Source organism: Pyrenophora tritici-repentis, chromosome 7 (genome assembly GCF_003171515.1).
Source record: "Pyrenophora tritici-repentis strain M4 chromosome 7, whole genome shotgun sequence".
Taxonomy (NCBI): Eukaryota; Fungi; Ascomycota; class Dothideomycetes; order Pleosporales; family Pleosporaceae; genus Pyrenophora; species Pyrenophora tritici-repentis.
In genome coordinates, this window is record NC_089396.1 from 1,465,777 (window position 1) to 1,487,872 (window position 22,096).

The following is a 22,096-nucleotide window of genomic DNA, read 5'->3' on the forward strand; positions in this document are numbered from 1 at the left end:
AGGTGAGAATTTATGGCCCAAGACTTGTCGCGCTACATTTTGCGGGGGATCTGCTCTCTACTCACTCGTCTTGATAAGGACTGCGTAAGCTGGGCGGTGTCTGCAAGTCGGGAACGTCGGAAGGCGCCATGGAACAATGCAAGTATTCAATTCTCAAGAGTCATTGCGAGCGCCACGGCATGCACACGCTTGTCAGTCAGGCGGCACAGCTCGTTTGACACTGCCGACTGTGGAGATGCAATATACTGCCCCACACTTTGCAATATCGTTGCCACGCTGTATAAATTGTATTCTAGCTTGACACGATCTTCTCAGAGGTCAAATGATGCTTAGACCTAGGCTCACCTGCCGTAAACATGGTTTGCAAACGACCATCCTTTACCAATCGCACCGTGGTGGAAAGACTGCCGTAAACGCCTCCCAAAAGCCGAGGCAGGTCCCGGCCTTGGGAGTCAGTCAAACCAATATAGCCACCGCTACTACAGCTCCTAAGTGATATGATAGGGCTGCACAGATAAAACGGGTGGGGTGAATCATGTACTAGCGATGGATTGACTGACTTGCTTTGTTTCTGCACAAGCTATCGTCTGTTCTTTGCATTCATCTTTGCAGTTAGAAAAAGAAGATGCCCTACTATACTGAGCCAGACGTGGTCCCATGGGCTCAAATGCCAATGTCGCGTGGTATCCTGCAGTGAACAACGAGCCATGTCGTGTGGAACATGCTATTTAGACCCCATTACAGACTGGTTGCTACTAGAAAGTCGTAGTAGCCAGTCGGCTTGCTGCATTCTTCGCATCAATACGGTCATCATCTTCTTCGATGCCCTTCTGGCTTCCGGATTTGCTCGTTGCGCGTTTTCGTCCACCTGTTGATTCTCCCTCATTCTCGTCAACTTCGGGTAGGGGTGCCACGATACTGCCACTCATGCTACGATTGAGACCGTCGCCAGGCCGCCGTGGCACTCCTGACCAAGCGTCGCCTTTCGGACCCTGCGAGCTGGCCATAGAAACACGGCGCTGGGCTGGATGTGCCTCGCGGCCGAGTCGTGAAAGACCGCCGCTCCCGTCAATAGCTCGAATATCCGGTCGTACGGATTCCAGAGTTGCAAGCGTGCGGCGCTCTGCCTCGATTTCGCGGACAACGTATTCGCGAATTGCTTGTCGCATGTCCTGCGTAGTCCTGTCGAACCATTTCCGTTGCTCTTGCAGGAGGTTGGCAGTGACGCGTTGAGCCTTGGAAGTCAGGTATTGCTCATGACTCCTAGCCTCATCCAAGGCGGCAATAGCTTCATCAACCTTGTCCCGCTTCACGCTAGAACTGGCTTTCAATCGGTCGGCGGCCGAGAGTTTCGACTTTGTTGCAGATTGCGCTTGCAGCAGTTCGCGGAGGAGAATGTGCCGGTTCGTGAGGGTTTCTTTGGCAATGAAGGCGTCACTGCTGTGGTATTGCAGAGGGTCACCGAGCGTTGTCGCTTCAGCAGTGCCTTGAGCAGCATGGAAGTCACCAGTGGCCTGGATGACCTTGCCGAGTTTCTTGTATGCGTGTGAGAGGCCCACGTGTGTCTCCTGAACGTGTAATGCTGCGAACTTGGCACCAAGGTCAGATTCGGCAACACCGAGATCTACGTTATGTTAGTCGTGGGTGTCATTTGGCATCATCTAGGCGCGGGGCTTACTTCTCCGGTGCTTGACCACCTTTTCCAGCTTCTGCTCCGCCTCCATTGTGCCCAGATAGAAAGCCTTTACGATCGGCCGCGCAGCAGCAAGTTCGGGTGTATCATCCGGTGGCGGCGCAAACTGCTTGATCATCTTTCGGCGCACGCCAGTAGCAGGTTGTTTCCTCCGTACCACCGGGCTGTACCCAAAGTCACTCTCCACGAAAAAGACCATTTCTTCATCGCGTATGAGCATGTCATTACTGCAGACAATGTTCAGCCATCGTTGTATTGACGTCTTCAGGCGTGCCTCGTCCTCGTCGGTGCCGGCACCTGCCGACGTCGTCGCCGGGGGTACTGCAGGCACAATGGCTTCCGGACACGCAGAGATGAGGTGCTCGCCTAGCTTGACGAATTCAGAGTGTAGCCGTCGCACATCGCGGAACTGCGTAGTTCGGAATTTAGGAAGGTTGGTCTGGGAGGCGAGATTAGTAAGGGTGCTATCGCAGAGGCCGCCATGTGCAAGTGCAAGTGCCATGGACAGGATTCGAGGTAGTTGTGCAGCCCGTCAACATTCATGTCAGCAGAGCGCAACATCTACCTTGATCCAGTCTTCAATGTCCACAATCTCGCCCAAGCGTAGCTCAGCTAGATTGATGCTGTCTAGACGTACATAAATGTCGAATCGTAGTATTGGATCCTTTTTGCTGTTCCTTTCCAGTCCTGTGACCTTTGCTTGCAGCTTATATTGCTGCTGCTGTTGTCGCTGCGGCCTGTTCCCGTGATATCGTTGTGGCTGCTGTCCATGGTGCGCTTGTGGTGATCGGGGCGCATCTTGGCCAGACACGTGCGGTTGCTGTTGCTGCTGCTGTTGATGATCGCCATTCTCGGGCGCCGTACCCGGCCGACTCTGCGCATCTTGATCGCCCATGTAGCCGTATTGCTCGCCGCCATCATGGTACGGGGATGCCTGTGGAGGCAGCGGGGACGAGGGGATGTCGCTAGTCGGCGGTTGGCCAAAAGATGTTCGATTGGCTTGCGGCGATGAAGCCCATGGGTCGCGACCGCCGGGATGGTCCGGATCGTGTGCGCTGTAGTCCATGGCGGCGGGGAGGTTTAGTTGAAGCAATGGGACAAGCTGCAACTAGCTGTCGAGTGATGCGATGATGTCGCCGAGCGTCCTGCCTTGCCCTTAACTAGCCGAGCTAGGCAAGGCGCCTACCCTTGACATTATCTGCGTCACGTGCCATCTGCTAAAACCTGTGCACCATCTTTTACCCAATATCCACGCATCAATCTATCGTTGGTATGCGGACCGGATGGGTCGTGTGTGCCCGTACAGTCTTACGGCACAATGTAAAGACTCCACGCCGGTTGCTGTCAACGCAGACACAGCCTCAACATGACCTGCTTTCCAAGGCGACCCGCAACATTGGCATCATCGCCCACATTGATGCAGTGCGTAGAATGCCCCATCAATCATCCAAGCTGCTCGCTGACTCCAGGTAGGGGAAGACAACTACCACGGAGCGTATGCTTTACTACAGCGGCGTGACCAGACGAATAGGAAGTATGTGAACATATTTTCTCAGTACATAGCCATATCTGCAGCCCGCACATCTCCATCTTACAGACTATTCCTGATTCCTTACACTAAGAATCTCTTCTCCGTTTTCTTCATTCATGAGAACGGCTATGATTTTTCTTCCCGTCCAACTTTCCGAACATTGCCTGCATTCCTCCTTGGCCTCTACTGGGCTTTGCAACAGATGCCGGGAATAGGTCTTTTTCACGGCATTTCTAACCTGCGTAGACGTCGATGAGGGCTCAACAGTGACCGACTTCCTCCCCGCTGAGAGAGCGCGCGGCATCACCATCCAATCTGCAGCCATCACATTTCATTGGCCTCCTCTCCCACCGAATGCTCAAACACCGCCTCCCGCACTACAACTACCTGAATCATTTGACAACGTTCTTCGATCTTCGGCATCACATAACATTAATCTTATTGACACGCCCGGCCATGCTGACTTCACCTTCGAGGTACTTCGTTCGCTGCGTGTCCTGGATGGTGCTGTATGTATCCTAGATGGCGTTGCCGGCGTCGAAGCACAGACGGAAAAGGTGTGGACGCAAGCAGGGCATTATCACATCCCAAGGATCATCTTCGTCAACAAATTAGATCGTGTAGGCGCTGCCTTTTCACGGACTGTCAAAGAAATCGGCACAAGGCTGAATGGATGGCCCGCTGTTTGTCAAATACCGTGGTGGCAAGGTGAAAATGGGGACTTCGTCGGCGTTGGCGATGTCGTCAATTTGCGCGGCATGCTATGGAAGACAGGAGGTGATGGTAGAGATATTCAAGCTTTCAGTCTAGAGGATTTGGAAAAGACCGATGGGAAGTTTGCTGAAGAGATAAAGAAGGCCAGAATTGCGCTCGTCGAGATATTGAGTGAGCATGACGATGTGATGGTCGAGCATTTTCTCGAGCACGACGAGGATCATCTGGCCATTTCAGGAATCCAGATAATGCATTCCCTCCGTCGGGTTGTACTACAAGCACCACAGAAGGTGGTTCCTGTCTTCGCCGGCGCTTCGTTCCGTAACATCGGTGTGCAACCACTTCTCGATTCCGTCGTTGATCTGCTCCCTTCGCCACTCGAACGTCCTGACCCGGAGATCAGTATAGCAGGTCAGCGCCATACTCTCTCGGCACTTCTGGATTCAGCAGCAGCAGTGGCAGCATCAAAGAAGCCTAGTAAATCTGGACGGAAACCACAACAGCAGGACAAGGGCTTGGCAATTGCGGAGGTGAAGAACCTCGTAGCCTGTGCCCTTGCCTTCAAAGTCGTCAACGATCCCAAGAGAGGCGTCTTAGTCTATGTCCGCGTCTACTCCGGTTCTATCGATCGCGGGTCCACATTGTACAACACCAATCTTTCCGTCGCCGAACGCGCACCACGACTGCTCAAGATGTACGCCAATGATGCCGTAGAGGTAGAAAGCATCGGGTCAGGGCAAATTGGTGTCATCACTGGGCTCAAATACGCACGAACAGGAGACACACTCATTGTATACCGTGGGTTGCAGATGAAAGGTACGCCGCCTGGTGCGCTAGATACGTTACAGCTCCGGCCAATTGCCGTTCCTCCACCAGTATTCTTCACAAGCATCGAACCGAACAGTCTCAGTGAGCAGAAGCATGTCCAAGAAAGTCTCGAGATCCTGCTACGAGAAGATCCAAGTCTTCATCTTTCAGTCGATGATGAATCCGGTCAAACACATCTAGCAGGGATGGGCGATCTGCATCTAGAGATAGCGAGGGATCGACTTCTCAATGACTTGAAAGCAAAGGCAAGAATTGGAAAGATTGAAATTGGATACAGAGAGACGATCACGACGACATCGACAGAGCCATTCACGTTTGAGCTCGATAAGCTGATCGCCGTTAAACAGGCCAAAGCTGGTATCACTGTCTTTGTGGAACCTATCGATGACAAGATTATCGTGCCTGGTACCCAACAGGACGAGCAGCAAATACAAGACAGCGTCTTCGAAACTACCTACAAGTTACCAGATAACAACACCCTTCACATCGCACATCCCAATCTCTCTTCACACGACTCGGCAAGCCACAAAAATCATATCCCGCCACACCTCTCTCTCCCAAGCATATTACACTCCATTCAAGCCGGCGCCAGCGCTACACTCGCACGTGGTCCTTTCAATGGCTTCCCCGTCGCAAATACACGAGTCAGTATTCAACTAGACGCGCGCGCTCATCTTTTCCCGGAAACAACCCCGACTGCTATTTCAATGGCAGTCAGGGCTGCCGTTGGAGCTAGTCTGCGTACAGCATGCAATTTAGCCCCCACAGTTCTTCTGGAACCTGTTATGAACGTAACCATCTTCGTCAACGAAAACTCAATGGGCGCTGTTGTACAAGACATCTCTTCTTCGCGTGGCGGTCAAGTACTTTCATTGGACGGTTCCATATCTACTTCTTCTTCCGAAGAGATTGATATACCTCGAATTGATCCAAACTTGATTTACACACCACCTGACCCCTTTAGCTCCGGTACTGGAGATATGCGGGGTGAAGTCGCAGATGGCCAGCGCCAGATTGTGGCGAGGGTACCATTGAAGGAGATGGTCGGCTACTTGAATCATTTACGTGCTTTGACAGGTGGTAGAGGCACTTTTGTGATGAGTGTAGATGGGTTTGAGAAGATGGCGAGCCAAAGGCAGAAGGAGGTCCTTGATGCCATGCGTGAGTTCTAGATAGTGTGAAGTGAGTGTGTCAGACATTTCTTCACAGATGGCAAACCACGGGTTACATAATTGGCAACGAAAGCAAGTGATCTTCGCATGACCAAATGCTTGTGAGTTTATGTATACGCTTATTAATTCACATGTTCCACATGGAACATCTTTGTCCTTCTCCACTCTCTATGTACTTCCTTACCTTGCGCTACGATCGCTGACACAGCCCTGCACCACCTACAAAACTCATCTACATACACGCACTGAGACGGTCATATTTAACAAATATACATTCATAATGCACCATCAACCATGATGCTGTCGGCACGCACATCCAGTACTCTTATCATTACCATCTGTACGATTCTCTCTATCATCGCCCTTTCCATCATTATCTACCTCTTTTTTCCACCCTGGAAGCGTCTCAAACCCCTTCCTTCTTCCCGATTTCCTCACGACCGGGAAACTCACGAACTACAAACTTGGCGGAATGATTTGGAGGCACAGGCCGCTGCATGGGTCGGAGAGAGGGGTGTAGAGGAACGGCTGGAGAGGAACAGTGGGGCAGGTCTAAGTATCAGAGAGGAGAGGGACAGAGAGTGGAGATTAGTGAGGGAGAAAGATGGGCGACTTGTTGGTTGATTGGTACACGCAAATGCATCAACCGCTGGGGGAGGTACAAAGATTTTAGCTATTGATAGTGCACACCAACTGTGTGGCAGTAGACCATAAAGCTTGCGGGCCTGAAAGGAATTTCTTGATACACACTATGATCGGCTGGGATCATGATATGCGACATGATGATGAGTCCGACGCTCAACGTACTCATTACAACTGCATTGCTTCCTCAGATTTATAAGAAGCGCCATTGGCTCACTGGCCATTAGCGCCAAGTGGAATAGATCGAAGTCGAGAGCTTCAGTGTACGTGTATACTATCGGGAGTGAGATATAGATTGGCACGGCTGTAAAGCGTGGGGGAATGAATTCGTTTGTTCTGCCATTTGCCACGATCAAACTGGTAAACGAGTTAAATGTCTAGTACGCTATAGGAAGTGCGTCAGGATTAAGCTCTTGTAATTGAGCGTATACAAGGCGACTATAAGCTTCGGTTAGGATATTCAATTGTGAAGCGATATAAGTCAATGATAATCTGTTCACTGAGAGATAGAGCGCGTTCACAAAAGATAAGATGGCCGGATATTACTCCAGAATCTCAAAGTCAGACACGCGTTCGATACTTTCCTCATCGCAATCTGTTTAGATTCCTTGTTTTACCTCGTCTCTTCTTTTCCTGGTATCTTCTTAGTGATATTATTTACTAAATGGTTTCATATCTCCAGCACACCTTTCAATTCCATCCCAGCTCACTCCTGCGTGTCCAGCCCGTCTCCATCATCAAAGCTCGATTATTTTGCGCCAGTAATAATTTTCCCCTTAAATCAGTGCCAATAAGCTGGTAACACGATTTGAAGATCACCCCAAAAGAGCCCCCTGGATTGGGGAAACGGGCTATCCATGTAGCATACAGCTGCGTCGTATGGCTATACAGAAAACCACCTGCGTCATTACCAGTGCCTATGTACAGTAACATGTAATCCCCGTATTCGTATTGAAGATCAAGCCACATGTCAGGTAGAATTGTTGAAATTGTGCTGTGAGTTCTGCGAGGATGGGAATGAAGGCTAGGTGCCGATTTGCTGTCTTATTGTACATGCATGCATGGTGTTATGTCGAGGTAGCCGCGAACGCAAAGACATGCAGATGTCCTAATTTTGGATGGCAGAGGAAAGTAAAATTGAAAAATGTCTATGGAACAGTTCGCAAATTAGATAAGCGATGATTTTCTAGTTCAATTTATCAATAAACAGCTTGATATACAACGGCTATATACCGTGCTCTCGTCTACCTTCAAATACAAGCTCCTGATACTACCAATATCAATTTCTTTAACAGTTTGCCTCTTCAAACCTTCGCAAAATTCCAGTGTGGTTTACCGACCGGTAATTTTCCCATCACCATCTGTGACTTCTTCATCCCAGTCTCATCACTACCCCCACGTTGACTCTTCTTATACAATCGCAACCAGACTGCATCTGCATTCGCGCATTCCAGCGCTTCACGCACATCCGATCTCGCAAGCACCGGGTCTAGCATATTCATCGTGTCCTCGAACCGTTCTTCCCGGATTGTGACGTACTTGGCGATACTGCATAGTAACCCCACGAGACTGCTCCATATCATACGTGAGGGCGCGTTGACGTAGAGCTCCGGCCTCTCAATGCTCATAGTTTGTTGCGGACGCATAGAGAGCCTTTGCATACCTGTCTCAATGGCATTGATTTTCAAAGTCGACGAGAATTTCGTTTTGGTACTAGCTTTGTTGCGGTTTTCGTGTTGCTTAGTACACTGATACACTTTCTTGACAAGATGCCACGAATCCTCTATCCTGGTCCTCATGAAGTCTCCTGCGTGCTCGCACATGAGTGCTAGTATGTCTAATGCATTTGATACTACGTATGCTTCCGGATCCTGAAGTCGAGGTAACAGCACAGGCCAAAGTGTGTTAATCAGTGGTAAGAATGAGTTCTCGTGTTTGGCGAGCGCGGGGATGGCTGTGCGAAGTAGAGATAGTAGGGAATTGCGGAGCGAAGGAGAATTGGTCGTGAGGTAGTGTTGTGTTAGTTCGGAAATCTTGAGTAAAATGGTGAATGTGCGCGGAGCAGGGGGTGGTGGCTCCTCGGTCTGTGGTGGTGGTGGTGGGTTTTCGTCTTCTTCGATTGGTTCTGCCTCAACACCTGTATTTGGAGCTTTTCCTTCTTTCCAAGGCTGTTGTGGGAATGGCTCCTTGCATGCTTGTTTCTCTTCTGCGTCTCTCTTTCTTGCTTCAGTGTCTAGTCTTTTGAGTACTTCGACTACGTCGCTCATGCAAATCGCTTTCTTTCGTACATTTCCGTTCTTATTTCCACTGTCCGATTCCAGAAGAAGTTGCGGAGCTTTGGCACCCTCCTCTACCATACCTTTCAACACCGAAAACAGGAGTTCGGCAAGCTTAGGATACCCATGATATCTTTCTAAAGCGTCGAATATACTATCTACTAAATCATCCAGATACGTTAAGAGAGAGGGGCCGCAAAGTCGCATCATCATGAGCAGAACTTGTGGGGCCTGGGGCGAAACATCTCCGTACGCGAGTTTCAGGCCGACTGCGTTGATGACGTAATCCACGTTTTCGACCACAAGTTCTCCTGCGTTGGAGTATCCCGTTGCTTCACCGACAATATTGAGGCAGGTTAGTGCGTGTTCCCTCAAGGCAGTATTCGAACTGCCAAGATGGTGTAGGACTGGATAGAGGACTTCACTCAACTCGGGACGGAAATCGACTCTATGTCGTTTCGCTTGCAAAGCCACCGTCTCGAGTGCTAATGCAGAAAAATGCCATGAGGTCTCGGTACCCATATTCCGTTGGTTGAGCAATGTCAAAGAATGTGAATACAGGTCGTCCAGCAGTTCCTCCCTTGGATTTGGGGTGCCGAAGTCCAAGAAGTCGTCGATAGACGGATTGGACGTTGCTGTGTCTTTGATTAAGTTGATTGACAACCACAAGCTTGCCAAGCGTGTCTCGACTGTGCCTAGACCAACTGATTGTGTGAGTCTCTGAGCCACACTCAATGCTGAACTCGATCTTGCAAGTTCCTGAATCAGGATCCTAAACTCAGCCATCATATCATCTTGACCTTTAAATTGTAGACTGAGGGGCGAGAATGATGAAGACTTGGTGGAGCTCAGTGTCAGAGTCCGATCAGTGATAGCAATCGATGTGTTCTCCTTCATTTCTCCTAAGCCTTTTGCATCGGCGAACACTGCAGATACACCCTCTCTAAGGCCATCGGCCAGCCGCTCATCCAGTACTGTAGGGTCTTCCTCGAAAAGTCGAAGTGAGATTGATATCTGCTGTATGATTCGCCGGCGACTGTGGTCATCCTTGGATTGCATCAGCCGGGGCAGCGCAACAATCCACCCATGCAGAATTTCTCGCAACAGATCCGAGAGCTTCTGGTCTACTGACAGTAGCCTCTTGAGCTGACCTTCGATCGAGTCGCCAGAGCCTTCGTGACCGGCAAGATTGATGATGGTTTCAGTAGCCATGCTGACGCAAAGGGAAAGCGATGTACGACAATCCTGTATGATGCAGAGACACAGACTTAGCAGAGCTTGTCGAACTTCTGGTTTGTCGTGATCGCGAAGCTTGAACACGCTCGCAAGTGCGATTTTGATTTGTGATGTTGTCGCGTGTAGCCATGCAGTGGACCGCAAGACCTTTGTGTCATCTTGCGATCCTTTATTAGGTGCGTTTTCGGGCAAGTCTTTGGTCTTGATGTCGCTGAGGAGGCGGATCAGGAGAGATGCAAGTACATGTAAGCCTTGCTCGACAACTCGAAACCCTGGCCGGTTGCTGCTACTGGGAGTCAAGACTTTGGTTATAGATGAAACGATTCTGGGGAGAAAGCTTGCTAGAGCATCATCGTCGGCCATGGCGTCAATCATTGCCTTGACTGCATGGACGGCCTGAAGCTTGACATTGTTTGAATTGCTGTCTGTAAGACTTTCAAGCATGACAAGAACAGCCTCACCCAGAGCGGGTATGTTGGCTGTTGCAGTTATAGCCTGCTGACCCTGCTTCGTACAAGATACTTGGGTCATCAACTCGGACATGCATTTGAGCGCCAGTGATTGAAGCTCCTCTGACGTGGCAGTTATGCCATTCTCCGCAGACGAAGGTTTTGCCAGGAAAGTGAAGAGAATGAGGAGTTGACCAGATAAAGCAGGCTCAAGACCGCCTCCCCAGCCAGCGCTTAGCAATGTCGAGATGCACTCGAGACAGAGCTCCAGTGCGCGAACAGGGACTTGTCGTGAAATTCTGAGTACCTGCGAGATTGGAACGAAAGCATATTCAGCTAGTCTTGCGTCCAGAGCACCTGGCCTGCTAGTTACCGACCGAAGCGTTGTCAGCAAATCAAACAGGGCCTGAGTCAGCTCATTGCGAGCACCAGGCTTTTGCGATAGATTCGCAGTGACTTGGAGAAGGCGGATGCAAGGCTGCTTTAGCTAGGAAAAGGGTTAGCTTCATAGGGATAAGCATCAGAGCTTCATACCAGCTGAAAGATTTGCTGTCTATCCATTTTTACTTGTTCTACTCTACAGCAGACTTGTGTCGTACGTCATGCAGATGAATTGGAGGGAAGTGGGATTGCGAAGTGATTACGTGAAACAACAGAGGCCAACATTCCCGAATTGGTGCAAGAAGCGGGCAATAAGCTACGCTAGTTTACAGCAACGTGTTGTGGCGGATTACATGCACACACGGAAAAGTGGTTGGTGGAGTGATGTAGGCCGAAGTCAAAGCTGAAGTCGCGTCGGAAAGGTAACTAACTAACTACCTAGCTAGCGCGTCACTGCTCAGAAAGTCGAAGCCAAACTCCCCCTCAACATCGTCACGTTACAAACGCCCATCACCACGTCGCTGATAGACTCAACTAGCCGCGTGCGTTCGCGATCGCCTTTGGACGCGCACAATTGCTTCGACGACAAAGAAGGTGCAAACACGACTTGACGACGTCAATTCGCACGCGCAGCAGCCACGCGACATGGCGCCTCGCAGTCGGCGCAGCGCAGCCGCAGCCGCAGCCGCTGAGGTGGCTCAAGAGGAGGAGCAGGAGCAAGAGCTTGCGCAGGAAGAAGACGAGGTTCAGGATGGGCTTAAGAAGCTCAAGTTCAACCAGCAGCTTGTTGGCCGGCCGGGCAAGCAAGTGAGCGTGAGCGATTTGCTGACGCGACTCAAGACGCTGCTTGACGAGCTTCGGACGATAGATCAAGAGGAGGCGCACAGGGAGTCGCTCATGCCCGTCGCAGAGTCGCTGGCCCATCAGAGTCTCCTACAGCACAAGGACAATGGCGTGCGCGCGTGGACCGTCTGCTGCATAGTCGACATGCTGAAGCTGTTTGCGCCAGATGCGCCGTATCCTGCATCCAAGCTTAGGGTAGAATATGACCCCCTATGGTACTGCGAACCACGGCATCGCTAACAATTACCCCAGGAAATCTTCTCAGTCATCATCCACAAGCTGCTGCCCCTCCTCGCAGACCCCTCTCACCCATACAACAGCCAGCACATGTACATCCTGCGCTCCCTGGCCGAATGGAAGAGTATCCTGCTCATCAACGAGATCCCCGGCGCCGATCAGCTCACCTCGGCCCTCTTCACCACTTGCTTCGATGTCTTGTCGGGCTCGTCCAAGGGCGAGGAGCTGAGCAAGAACATAGAGTACAACATGACCGAAGTGCTCTCCACTATAATAGACGAAGCGCCTGGAGTCACACATGATGTAGTCGACGTGATTGTAGCCCAGTTTCTCTGGGCTGACCCCATCACATTAGGAACGAATGCAAAGGGCAAGAAGACTGCCCCCATAGACGCCAAACAATCCACACTACGTCGCAAAGAGGCTCCACCCGCCTACAACATGGCCAAGAATGTCTGCAACGCGTTTCCGGAGAAGATGGCTCGCCTCATCGGCAATTACTTTAGCTCCGTCATCGTAGACTTCACCAGCTCAGGGACTACCTACAAAGGCCGCTCAAAGGATGATATTGATGATGATCTCCCCCAAGGCCCATCCGAGGATGATCTCAATGAGGCACACAAAGCGCATAGGTTGCTGCGAGAGCTTTGGAAATGCTGTCCCGGTGTCCTACAGGAGATCATCCCGCATCTACAGGATGAGCTTGCGACGGAGAACGTGCAGCTTCGACAGCTTGCGACGGAGACGTTTGGGGACATGATATCAGGTATTGGTGCGGCTGGCCCTCCGCCCCTGCCCGAGCTGGACCCAGTCGCATATCCATCCCAGAGTTTGTCCCGCTCCGAGCCAGCACGACCCTTTGACTACCTCACCACCCCTGTTTCTATCAACTCCTTTCCCACCCAATACCCTGTTGCATACCATTCCTTCCTCCAGCGCAAGAACGACAAGTCCGCCGTCATACGTGCATCGTGGACTACCGGCATCGGCCGCATACTGATGACATCAGCCGGCGGCATCGGTCTTGATCTTGAAGAGGAACAGAAGCTGCTCAAATACTTTGCCGAGTGTCTGATCGACAGCGACGAAAAGGTACGCCTAGCGGCTGTCAAGGCCGTCGCACACTTCGAATTCAACGACATTGTCCGCAAGCTCGGTAGCAACGGCAGTATGGCAGAACCCGGCTCCATTCTTTCCAACCTTGCCGATCGTGTCAAGGACAAGAAAAATGTCATTCACTCCGAGTCGATGAGACTTCTTGGCAAAATTTGGGGTGTGGCTGCGGGTGCCATTGCAGAGGGTGACGACAGCATCAAGTCACTACTTGGACCCATTCCCTCCCGGATACTGGAAGCTTGTTACGTCAACGACCTCGAAATTAACCTTCAGGTTGATTTAGCACTGTACGATTCCTTGCTTCCGCTTGCGTATCCACCTATGAAGGCAAAAGCAACCCCGGCTGGGAACTCGCAGGTTGTAAAGGACAGCCAGTCCAACACTGAGCCCGGCTACACAGAAGCAGACTTGGATAAGATTCGAACTGAGAGGCAACTTGTACTAGTCAACGGGTTGGAGGAGAAGGCCAAGAAGGTTTTCTTTGCTAAGCAAGGCAATCAGGGTCCCGGCGCCAAGTACATGGAACACTTCCTCAAACTTTGTGAAGAGTATAACGGCGGCGTCACGGACAAGGGCGACAAAGACGTCAAGGCGAAACTAGAAGGTCTCATCACCTATTACGCGAAGACGCTTCCCGATTCGACTAGGGTACGAGACGATTTGTGGAAGTTTGCCAAAGCTCACGATCGCCGAGCATACACTCTGATACGATTTGCCATGGATCCATCTAGCGACTATCGTCGTGTCTTCAGATCAATCAAGGAGCTACGTAAGAGGATCGAGGATGGACCGGGTTCTTCTCTACTTGACACACTGACCCCACTCTTGTATCGCGTCAGCCTTCTCTGCTACAACAAGAGTCATGTTCCAGCTGTTATCGAGTACACCCGTACCGACGACAAGGGTCTCGGTGCTACCGCTCATGAGCTGTTAAAAGAGATATCGACAAAGCATCCCCAGGTCTTCTCTACACACGTAAAGGATCTCTGTAAAACGCTCGAGAGTGAAGCGCCCACAGCCACAAAGCCTAACCCTCCCGGAGCTGTGGATGATCTCAAAGCCTGTGCTGCGTTCGCAAAGAAGTTTCCAACTGACATCCCAATGAACGGCAAAGACAGCCGCAAGTTGGTGCAGAGTTTCTTGAATTTTGCCTTCTATGGCGCTCCTCCACAGGCCGCGAAGCATGCCATCACCATCATCATGAACAGCGATGATAAGAAGGAGATGCACGCAAGAGAAATTCTTAGCAAGAGTATCAAAGGCTTCCAATATAATGGTGCACACTGGCTCACCAAGCTGGCCGCCCTCAGTCAGCTAGTTTTGTTAGCCCAGTCTGATTGCGAGGATGAAATGGACGCCATAATTGAAATTGCGATTCAGGAAGTTCTCCAGAAGCCGCATGCGGCAATGCCTGACGCTGACGCTGAGTGGATGGAAATACCTGACGATGACATCCAAGGCCGATCTTGGGCGATCAAGATACTTGTCAACAGACTGCGCTCATTGCCGTCTGATGCTGCCTTCAGCGATGCCGCAGGGAACACGTATAAATTACTGAACCGCTACGTGAAGAACGATGGCGAGGGATCCACAGACGACAGCCCTCCAGCTGCACACAAGTCTCGCCAACGACTTCTTGCAGCCAACTCCTTGCTCAAGCTGTCGTGCTACAAACGCCTCGATCCTTTCCTGACACCCGCAGACTTCATCCAATTAGCCCTTGTCACACATGACCCATGCCCACAGGTACGCAAAGGCTTCGCCGACAAGCTAATGAAGTATCTCGGTCAAGGTCGGCTACCTCCTCGGTTTTACACCATTCTCTTCTTCCTTGCGCATGAACCGGAGAAGAATATCAAGAATAGCACAATGACGTGGATACGCGCACGCCGTGCTGCTTTCGCTGCACGAAAGGAGACTGTACTTGAGACCGTCTTTGCGCGCCTGCTTAGTTTACTGGCTCATCATCCCGATTTTGACAGGGACGACGATACGCTGAAGCTCATGTCAGAGTACATTCTGTACTACTTGAAATGCGTGGCGACCGAGGAGAACCTATCACTCATATTCCATGTGGCTCAGCGTGTCAAAGGCGTTGCTGATAACATTGCGCCATCGAGACAGGCCGACGAAAATCTATACATCTTGTCCGATCTTGCACAAGCTCTCATTCGCTCGTGGGAAGAGCAAAACAATTGGACGATGCAATCGTGGCCTGGGAAAATGAAGTTGCCATCTGGCATCTTCCGACCTCTTGAAAGTCACGACCGTGCACAAGAGATTGCAAAGAAGATATGGATTGGGGAGGATTTAGTTGAAGAGTTGGACCCACTCGTCCGAAAAGCTATTCGGAACAAGAAGCGAAAAGCCTCGGACAGTGTCGATAAGCCGCGGAAGAAGACGAAAGGCGACAGGCCAATCAAGGAAAAGAAGTCCAGGGCAGAGCGCACGACTAAGACGCCCAAGAAGAAGAGAAGAGCTGGCGAAGACGAAGATGCGAGCGACGTTGAGGGTGCAGTTGCCCCGTCTAGCGGACCACGCAGAAAGAGTGATCGCCGAAGCACTGTGCACAAGAGCTATGTCGAGGTATCGAGTGATGAGGAAGATGTTGGCGTTAGAGCTGAAGAAGGTGAAGAAGAAGAAGCGGATGCTTCGAAAAGCGAAGGAGCAGAAGAAAAGTCTTCACCGGCTCCCGAAGACGACGTGGACATGCGAGATACCGAGGCGGCCGAAAATGAGGTAGAAGCTGCCGGTGATGCGTCGGAGCTGTCGGATCTGGGGCAGTCCTCTGATCCGGAACCCGCACCTGAGCCTACTACGAAGAGAAGTACGCGCAACAAGGCTGTCACTAAGAGCAATGGGGTCAAGTCGTCCCCTGTCGTTCAAAAGCGCAAAGCTGCCGAGCCTGTTGAGGAGGCCACGCCGCCCAAGTCTACAAAGAGTGCAACAAAAGCCAAGGCGGCGAAGGCGAAGGCGAACGGTACCGCAGCAGTAGAATCGAGTCCCACTACGAATGGCGCCCTTCCAGTGCGACGTAGCGGACGTGCTCGTGGTTGAGCTCAGCATTATTTACATTTCCTTAGCAGCGTCTTTGAGTTCAATCGCGAAAGCAGGATACATTGTCTTCCGAGTATCCCATACGATATCACGGCTGTTCAGGAAACAGGTGGATAGGCGATTTTCTAGTTTGGCGTTCTGGATATAGCATGTTTTCCTATATCGTGGGCGTCTGCGGAGAAGAAAACATCGTTCGCGATACTATGAATTTGTATAGTTTTCCAAGTTCAACGCCTGGGAGATATCTGCTTTCCTGTTGTGCAATATGCTACAATCGGCGCACAGGCGTAGTGGGCCGAAACTGTATTTTCAGCGCTTTTCCATCTCAAGGATGTTTCCGCCATTTACATCTACTTTACCAATTGCAGCAGGAGTTGAAGAAGTCAAGGTTTTTTTAGTGTAGGAATAGACCAACATGTGCACACGATTCCCATGCTTGTCCCGCACCGATCCCAGAACCCAGACCCCGTCGTGCCGCTGATCTTGCAGATCTCTCGGAGTCTTGCGTCATCTCGACAGGAAGAACGGGTATGACATCAGCTAGTGCATACTTGGCATCTGGTGCCCATAAGCCCTTCCCGTCACCCGCTTTTCCTGCAGGTACAGCCGGACCGCTGAGTCGCTCCTTCCATGTACATGGCATTATGTCTCGCTTGTGGCGTCCTGTTACCTGATGATGCTTGTAATTCTCCAGTGGCTACTACCACCACTACTTACTGTATTTGGGCCGGCACTCATCTCAGACTCTGAGCCTGAGCCAGAGTCTGAACCTTCTCCCTGTCCTTCCAAACGTACTGTGTTGAGGTAGTAGTTTGGTTGCGGTGAAGTCACCGGCAGCCTAGTTCCTTAGCTGCGAGCACGACGACGTCTTCCACTCGTAATGAGCACCATAGATCTACAAGTACTCACGTCGGGCGGGCGCTATCAATGCAGGGCTGCTAACAGCAAAGGGGCTAGACATGAGGATTGCGCAGTCAGCACCAGCAAATATCTTCTCGTTCGTCATAGCGACAGTGCTCAACATTTCCCTCACATGTTCTGAGTACATGAATCGAGCCTCTCCAATAGATACATGCGTTCTTTTGACCAGTTTTTCTTTTGTTCTTCCGTCTGCTAACAGGAAGACGCACTCTGCGCACACTATCCAGACTAGGCGGAAATGACGACACACGTCAGCTAACAAAGCTCAGTCTACATCTTTCTATATCACAGGCGTTCTCGTGCGCATTGTTAGACATCGTATTCTCAGCTTCCGCATCACGAATTGCTATCAGGAAACATGACCGCAATGAAAGACCAACGGCGTGCGGCAGAAGCCGCAATCTTTGACCAGACTAACCTGCTCCCACCAAGAAAGGTCTTTGTCACCGTTGGGGCCCTCGCAATTTGCCAACTCATATGCTATGCCGAACAGACAGGAATAGGTATTGCTCTACCGGCAATTGGACGGGATCTCAATGCTCAAGATACGATTAGCTGGGCAGGAACCAGTGCGCTGATATCAAATACGATTTTCCAAGTTCTCTATGGAAGGCTGAGCGATTTATTCGGTATGTACGCGTTGTTTTCTTTAGCGTCGAGCAAAGACGCCGAAATTGGATCGATAAAGAGAGATTTGCAATGGCTGACACTTACATCATAGGTAGAAAACCCACTTTGCTCTGGGCACTAGCTCTCCTCGCCATATCGGACCTCCTCTGCGGGTTTGCCAAAAACGACGTCATGCTCTACGTCTTCCGAGGCTTCTCTGGTGTCGCAAACGGCGGCGTAGCCTCCCTGTCCGCAATGATTGTTTCCGACGTCGTTACGCTCGAGCAACGTGGAAAATGGCAGGGCATAATTGGCGCTGCCGTCGGCATGGGAAACATCGTCGGACCTTTCGTCGCTGCCGCTTTTGTGCAAGGCGGTTCTTGGAGAGGTTTCTTTTGGTCCTTCAGTCCTGCTGCTGTTGCATCCGGCTTGCTGTGTCTCTGGCTATTGCCGACGAGTACGGATCGGCCAAAGGTCGAATTCAAGCAGGTGATGAAGAAAATCGACTTTGGTGGCATATTCTTTGGCAGTGTGGCTTTGATACTACTATTGATTCCGATAGCCGGGGGTGGTGACTACTTTGACTGGGATAGTCCCAAGGTCATTGCGATGTTGACGATTGGGAGTATTTGCTCGCTGCTCTTCATTTATGTTGAACGCAGTGTTGCTTTGTTGCCTATGATGCCGCGTGCGTATTCCCCCAAGCTTGTATCCATACACAAACTAACAAAGAACAATAGTATCGCTCTTCAAGAACACCCCTGTTGCTGTCATGCTCGCTCAGAACTTTCTCTTCGGCATCGTCGCTTACAGCCAAACCTTCTACCTTCCCCTCTTCTTTCAAAATGCACAACGCCTCTCACCCATGAAATCAGCTTGCCTCATGCTTCCCTTGACCTCTTTCCAAGCAACTTCCTCCATTCTCTCGGGTCAGTACATCTCGCGTCAAGGACGCTACGGAGAGATCATCTGGTTAGGATTCTTTCTATGGACCCTCGGCTCAGGTTTAACCTGCATTTTCGGCGTCAACACACCCATGTACGTCATTGTCTTGATCCTCATGGTAACCGGCATCGGCATAGGCATGGTCTTCCAACCGGTCCTTATCGCCCTGCAAGCACACTGCACCAGAGCTCAACGTGCGATTGTCATCTCGAACAGAAACTTTATTCGCAGCTTAGGTGGAGCTGTTGGTCTGGCGATTTCGGCGGCGGTATTGCAAAATTCACTATATCAGGCTTTGCCAAAGAACTACCGGGAGGACTTGTCAGCTTATGAAACTCCGAATTTTGCCAAGCTTGGGGAGGAAGAAACTACACAGATTGTCCAGGCTTATGCGAAAGCGAGTCGCACAGTATTCTACATGAACGTGTCGTTTATTGCGCTGTGTCTCATTGGGTGCTTTTTGATCAAGGACAAGGGGCTACAACGACCGGATGAAGTTAATATGGATGAGGAGAAGAAGGTGGAGAGGTCGGATAGTGGCAGCGAGCAAGTCGTTGTGAATCCAGTTGAGGATACTGAAAAGAAAAACGCCCCCGCTGGAGGGCGCAGGATGAGTGGTGCTACGTTGTGATGCTTTTCTCTTCGATACCTAAGTTACGTCGTTCTGATTTTGACACCAAGCGTTTCCTTTTGTTTAACGGTTCCCATGACAATTCCACTATATAGCTTAGAATTAATCGCATCGATATCCCAAGCAAGTTGATACGCCGCCTCGTCACTCCCACCTGAGTGACATAGTATAATTGACATACTAGTGTACGCACTGTAGTGGCCAGACGCATCTATTGCCCACACTGTCAAATATGTTATGACGCCCAGGTCCTCCTCATAACCTTACTCCCACATATTAGCATATTTCAGCAGGCAGCAGTGCTTGGCAGCTTAAAACTGTGCAAAAGCTTTCTCTTTTCCCCCTCCTTTTAAACACTTCCCATAACCTCCTGTTCCACACACATACCAATGATGGCTACGAATACCAACAATTACACGGCCGAGAGTGAGACCAAAGTCACAGATCTCCCCGCCAATGATACCGACAATGAAAACTCGGACGAAGGCAGCAACGACAGCGACAACGAAAGCAGCAACGAAAGTGCGATGGAATACGAAAATGTCATGACTGTAAGCGATGATTTCGACAGCCTGTGCTGGTATGTCTTTGGAGGCACATCCCACATCCAAGTATACTCGGACCCCTCCAACAAGCGTACATCCTCGCTATCCCTCTTTCACGGCCATCCCATCGAAAAAGCCCCCGCTACATCGCCTCCATGCCACAAGCTCGCTTTCAGCATTGAAACACGGAGCTACATCGAAACTCCAGGCTACAAAAAGCCCCGTCGGTTAGTAGTCCTGGGAATAGATGGCGGTATCGTCACTATTAGCGACGTGGTTGAACAACTGTCTCCCTACATACGGGCAAACAAGGAAGACATATTCTGGGTTTTAGGGCCAACGATACAGTTTGACCCTCCACTCTCTCCGTATCAGGATACTCCCGTGAATACGAATAAATGGTCCTCTGGGTTCTCTTTTGGGGTGATTGAGGAGGAGTATTACTCTATAGGCGTTGAGCTAGATGGCGAAAGGGCTTGAATTAATCTCAATCGTATTCAAACCTTTCGAACCCACTTGTATCTCTTCACATATCCCTCCATTTATTTTCCCTCTCCCATGCATATGCCGCTTCAAACACGCCCATCTCATCCCACCACTTGCCGATAATCTGCATGCTAACCGGTAACTTTACCCCCGCTTCCAACCCAGGCCCCTCTAGCACACCCAACATGCCAATGGGTAGTGCTAGAACTGGATGTCCACTCTGGTTAAACGGTGCCGTATTGGCTGTGAGACCGATTTGTTTGGCAATCTGCTCCAGGGGCGTTGCATCCACAGCCGCATGGCTCGTTGCTACATACGGCAGGGTAGGGGTAAGCAAGACATCATACTGATCCAGCGCCGTATCGTACGCATCTCGCAGTTGCCGCGAGAGATTCGTTGCTTTGGCGAGGAGGTTGGGGAACTGTTTTGTGGCATAAAGGCCATTGAGATATATGTTCTTAGTAGAGGCGTATGCTTCGTCCCAATTTGCCTGCGACATGGGGTAGAACAGGGAGTTTAGAGGCAGCATTTGGTGGCCGCGACGGCCAAACTGTCCTGTCGTTTTTGAAAGGTAGCCTCCGACTTTTGAGACGCCAGTCCATATTGCGGCGCCTTTGGAGTGGAGGGGGATGTTTATCTGGGTGACGGTGGCGCCAAGAGAGGTGTACTTTTCTACTGCGACGAGGAAAGTTTGGATGACACGGGTGTCCATTGCAGGTGTCGAGAGTGACTCCTTGATGATGGCGAATTTCTTGCCGAACAGTGGTTGCTCAGCTGGCATGTTGACTATGGAAGTGTACACCGGGACTCTGGACGGACTTGGCGCGGCGAAGGAGCGGTCGTCGATGTTATCTGTTCCGGCTATTGCTTCTAAAAGGAGAGCATTCTCTAGCACTGTTCGTGTCATGGGGCCGATGTGGTCGTTTGTTGGCTCATTGCTTCCACATCCGGTATATGGTACGAGTCCGAATGTTGGTTTCAATCCGACGATACCACAGTTGGCAGCTGGTACACGAATACTACCGCCTTGGTCTGCTCCAATAGCCCCATCTACCTCGCTTAGAGCTACAAGAACACCTGACCCACTTGAGCTTCCGCCTGCGCTATAGCCCATTGCAACTGGGCTTTCGACTATTCCGGTGCTGGATGAATGGCTTGTGGCAGAATGACATAAGTTCTCACAGACTGCTTTTCCTAGAATATGGCCGCCGGCTTCTAGGATGCGCGTTGTGACTGTTGCATCGACATCTGGAACATAGCCTTTGATAAAGTTGGTACCTAGAAGCATGGGCACATCTTTGACAGCTATGTTGTCCTTGAGAGCGAATGTTTTGCTGTGGAGCTTGCCGTGGTTTGATTGCTTGTCGATGATGCTACACTTCCATGCCCAGGCTCCATGGGAGTTTTCGGCTTTCTCTGGGAAGTATATGCTTTCACGTGGAAAACGCTCGTTATCAACGTAGGGAACATAGTCTAGGCCTTTTTTTAGTGTGTCTTTCGCAATAACAATGGTAATAATGTTAACTCACCATCTAATGCTATCAACTGCTTACTGGCATCGTGGAAGACGGCTAGTAGTCGGTGGTAGTCCTCTTTCTCCTGCTCTGCTATCCTTACGCCGAGTTCAGAGCATAGCCCCTCTAGAGTTTCTTTCGTAACGGGATTGTCATTACTTGCGTCGAGAGAAAATACCGACATCCTAGTAAACTAACAACGGTCAAGATACGAAACAAAAGTCGAGAAAGTATCCAGAGATGATCCAGTAAATACGGGTGTGATGTGAT

At 50.6% G+C, this 22,096-nt stretch overlaps 8 protein-coding genes across 8 annotated transcripts; 5 read left to right on the forward strand and 3 right to left on the reverse strand.

Annotated features, from left to right (window-relative positions):
• Window positions 1-755: 755 nt before the first annotated feature.
• On the reverse strand, window positions 756-2,759 carry PtrM4_129640 (Vps5 multi-domain protein; the record flags this gene model as incomplete). Its single annotated transcript, XM_066108946.1, has 4 exons — window positions 756-1,624; window positions 1,679-2,132; window positions 2,259-2,491; window positions 2,558-2,759. The coding sequence occupies 4 exons, from the start codon at window positions 2,757-2,759 to the stop codon at window positions 756-758; spliced, it is 1,758 nt and encodes a 585-aa protein (XP_065960938.1).
• A 206-nt stretch (window positions 2,760-2,965) lies between these two features.
• PtrM4_129650 (FusA, Translation elongation factors (GTPase)) lies at window positions 2,966-5,938 on the forward strand (the record flags this gene model as incomplete). The annotated part of the gene is made up of 3 exons (XM_066108947.1): window positions 2,966-3,115; window positions 3,167-3,227; window positions 3,471-5,938. 3 exons carry the CDS (start codon window positions 2,966-2,968, stop codon window positions 5,936-5,938), a joined length of 2,679 nt encoding a protein of 892 aa, XP_065960939.1.
• A 1,946-nt stretch (window positions 5,939-7,884) lies between these two features.
• PtrM4_129660 (uncharacterized protein) lies at window positions 7,885-11,102 on the reverse strand (the record flags this gene model as incomplete). The annotated part of the gene is made up of 3 exons (XM_066108948.1): window positions 7,885-8,451; window positions 8,869-11,028; window positions 11,076-11,102. 3 exons carry the CDS (start codon window positions 11,100-11,102, stop codon window positions 7,885-7,887), a joined length of 2,754 nt encoding a protein of 917 aa, XP_065960940.1.
• A 465-nt stretch (window positions 11,103-11,567) lies between these two features.
• On the forward strand, window positions 11,568-12,005 carry PtrM4_129670 (uncharacterized protein; the record flags this gene model as incomplete). The annotated part of the gene is made up of 1 exon (XM_001939974.2): window positions 11,568-12,005. The coding sequence occupies one exon, from the start codon at window positions 11,568-11,570 to the stop codon at window positions 12,003-12,005; it is 438 nt and encodes a 145-aa protein (XP_001940009.2).
• Window positions 12,006-15,827: 3,822 nt separating this feature from the next.
• On the forward strand, window positions 15,828-16,175 carry PtrM4_129680 (uncharacterized protein; the record flags this gene model as incomplete). The annotated part of the gene is made up of 1 exon (XM_066108949.1): window positions 15,828-16,175. The coding sequence occupies one exon, from the start codon at window positions 15,828-15,830 to the stop codon at window positions 16,173-16,175; it is 348 nt and encodes a 115-aa protein (XP_065960941.1).
• Window positions 16,176-17,463: 1,288 nt separating this feature from the next.
• Window positions 17,464-19,281, forward strand: PtrM4_129690 (ProP, Permease major facilitator superfamily; the record flags this gene model as incomplete). The annotated part of the gene is made up of 3 exons (XM_001939976.1): window positions 17,464-17,725; window positions 17,818-18,393; window positions 18,446-19,281. 3 exons carry the CDS (start codon window positions 17,464-17,466, stop codon window positions 19,279-19,281), a joined length of 1,674 nt encoding a protein of 557 aa, XP_001940011.1.
• Window positions 19,282-19,673: 392 nt separating this feature from the next.
• Window positions 19,674-20,306, forward strand: PtrM4_129700 (uncharacterized protein; the record flags this gene model as incomplete). The annotated part of the gene is made up of 1 exon (XM_001939977.1): window positions 19,674-20,306. One exon carries the CDS (start codon window positions 19,674-19,676, stop codon window positions 20,304-20,306), a length of 633 nt encoding a protein of 210 aa, XP_001940012.1.
• Window positions 20,307-20,352: 46 nt separating this feature from the next.
• PtrM4_129710 (amidase) lies at window positions 20,353-22,010 on the reverse strand (the record flags this gene model as incomplete). Its single annotated transcript, XM_066108950.1, has 2 exons — window positions 20,353-21,791; window positions 21,842-22,010. 2 exons carry the CDS (start codon window positions 22,008-22,010, stop codon window positions 20,353-20,355), a joined length of 1,608 nt encoding a protein of 535 aa, XP_065960942.1.
• Window positions 22,011-22,096: the final 86 nt, after the last annotated feature.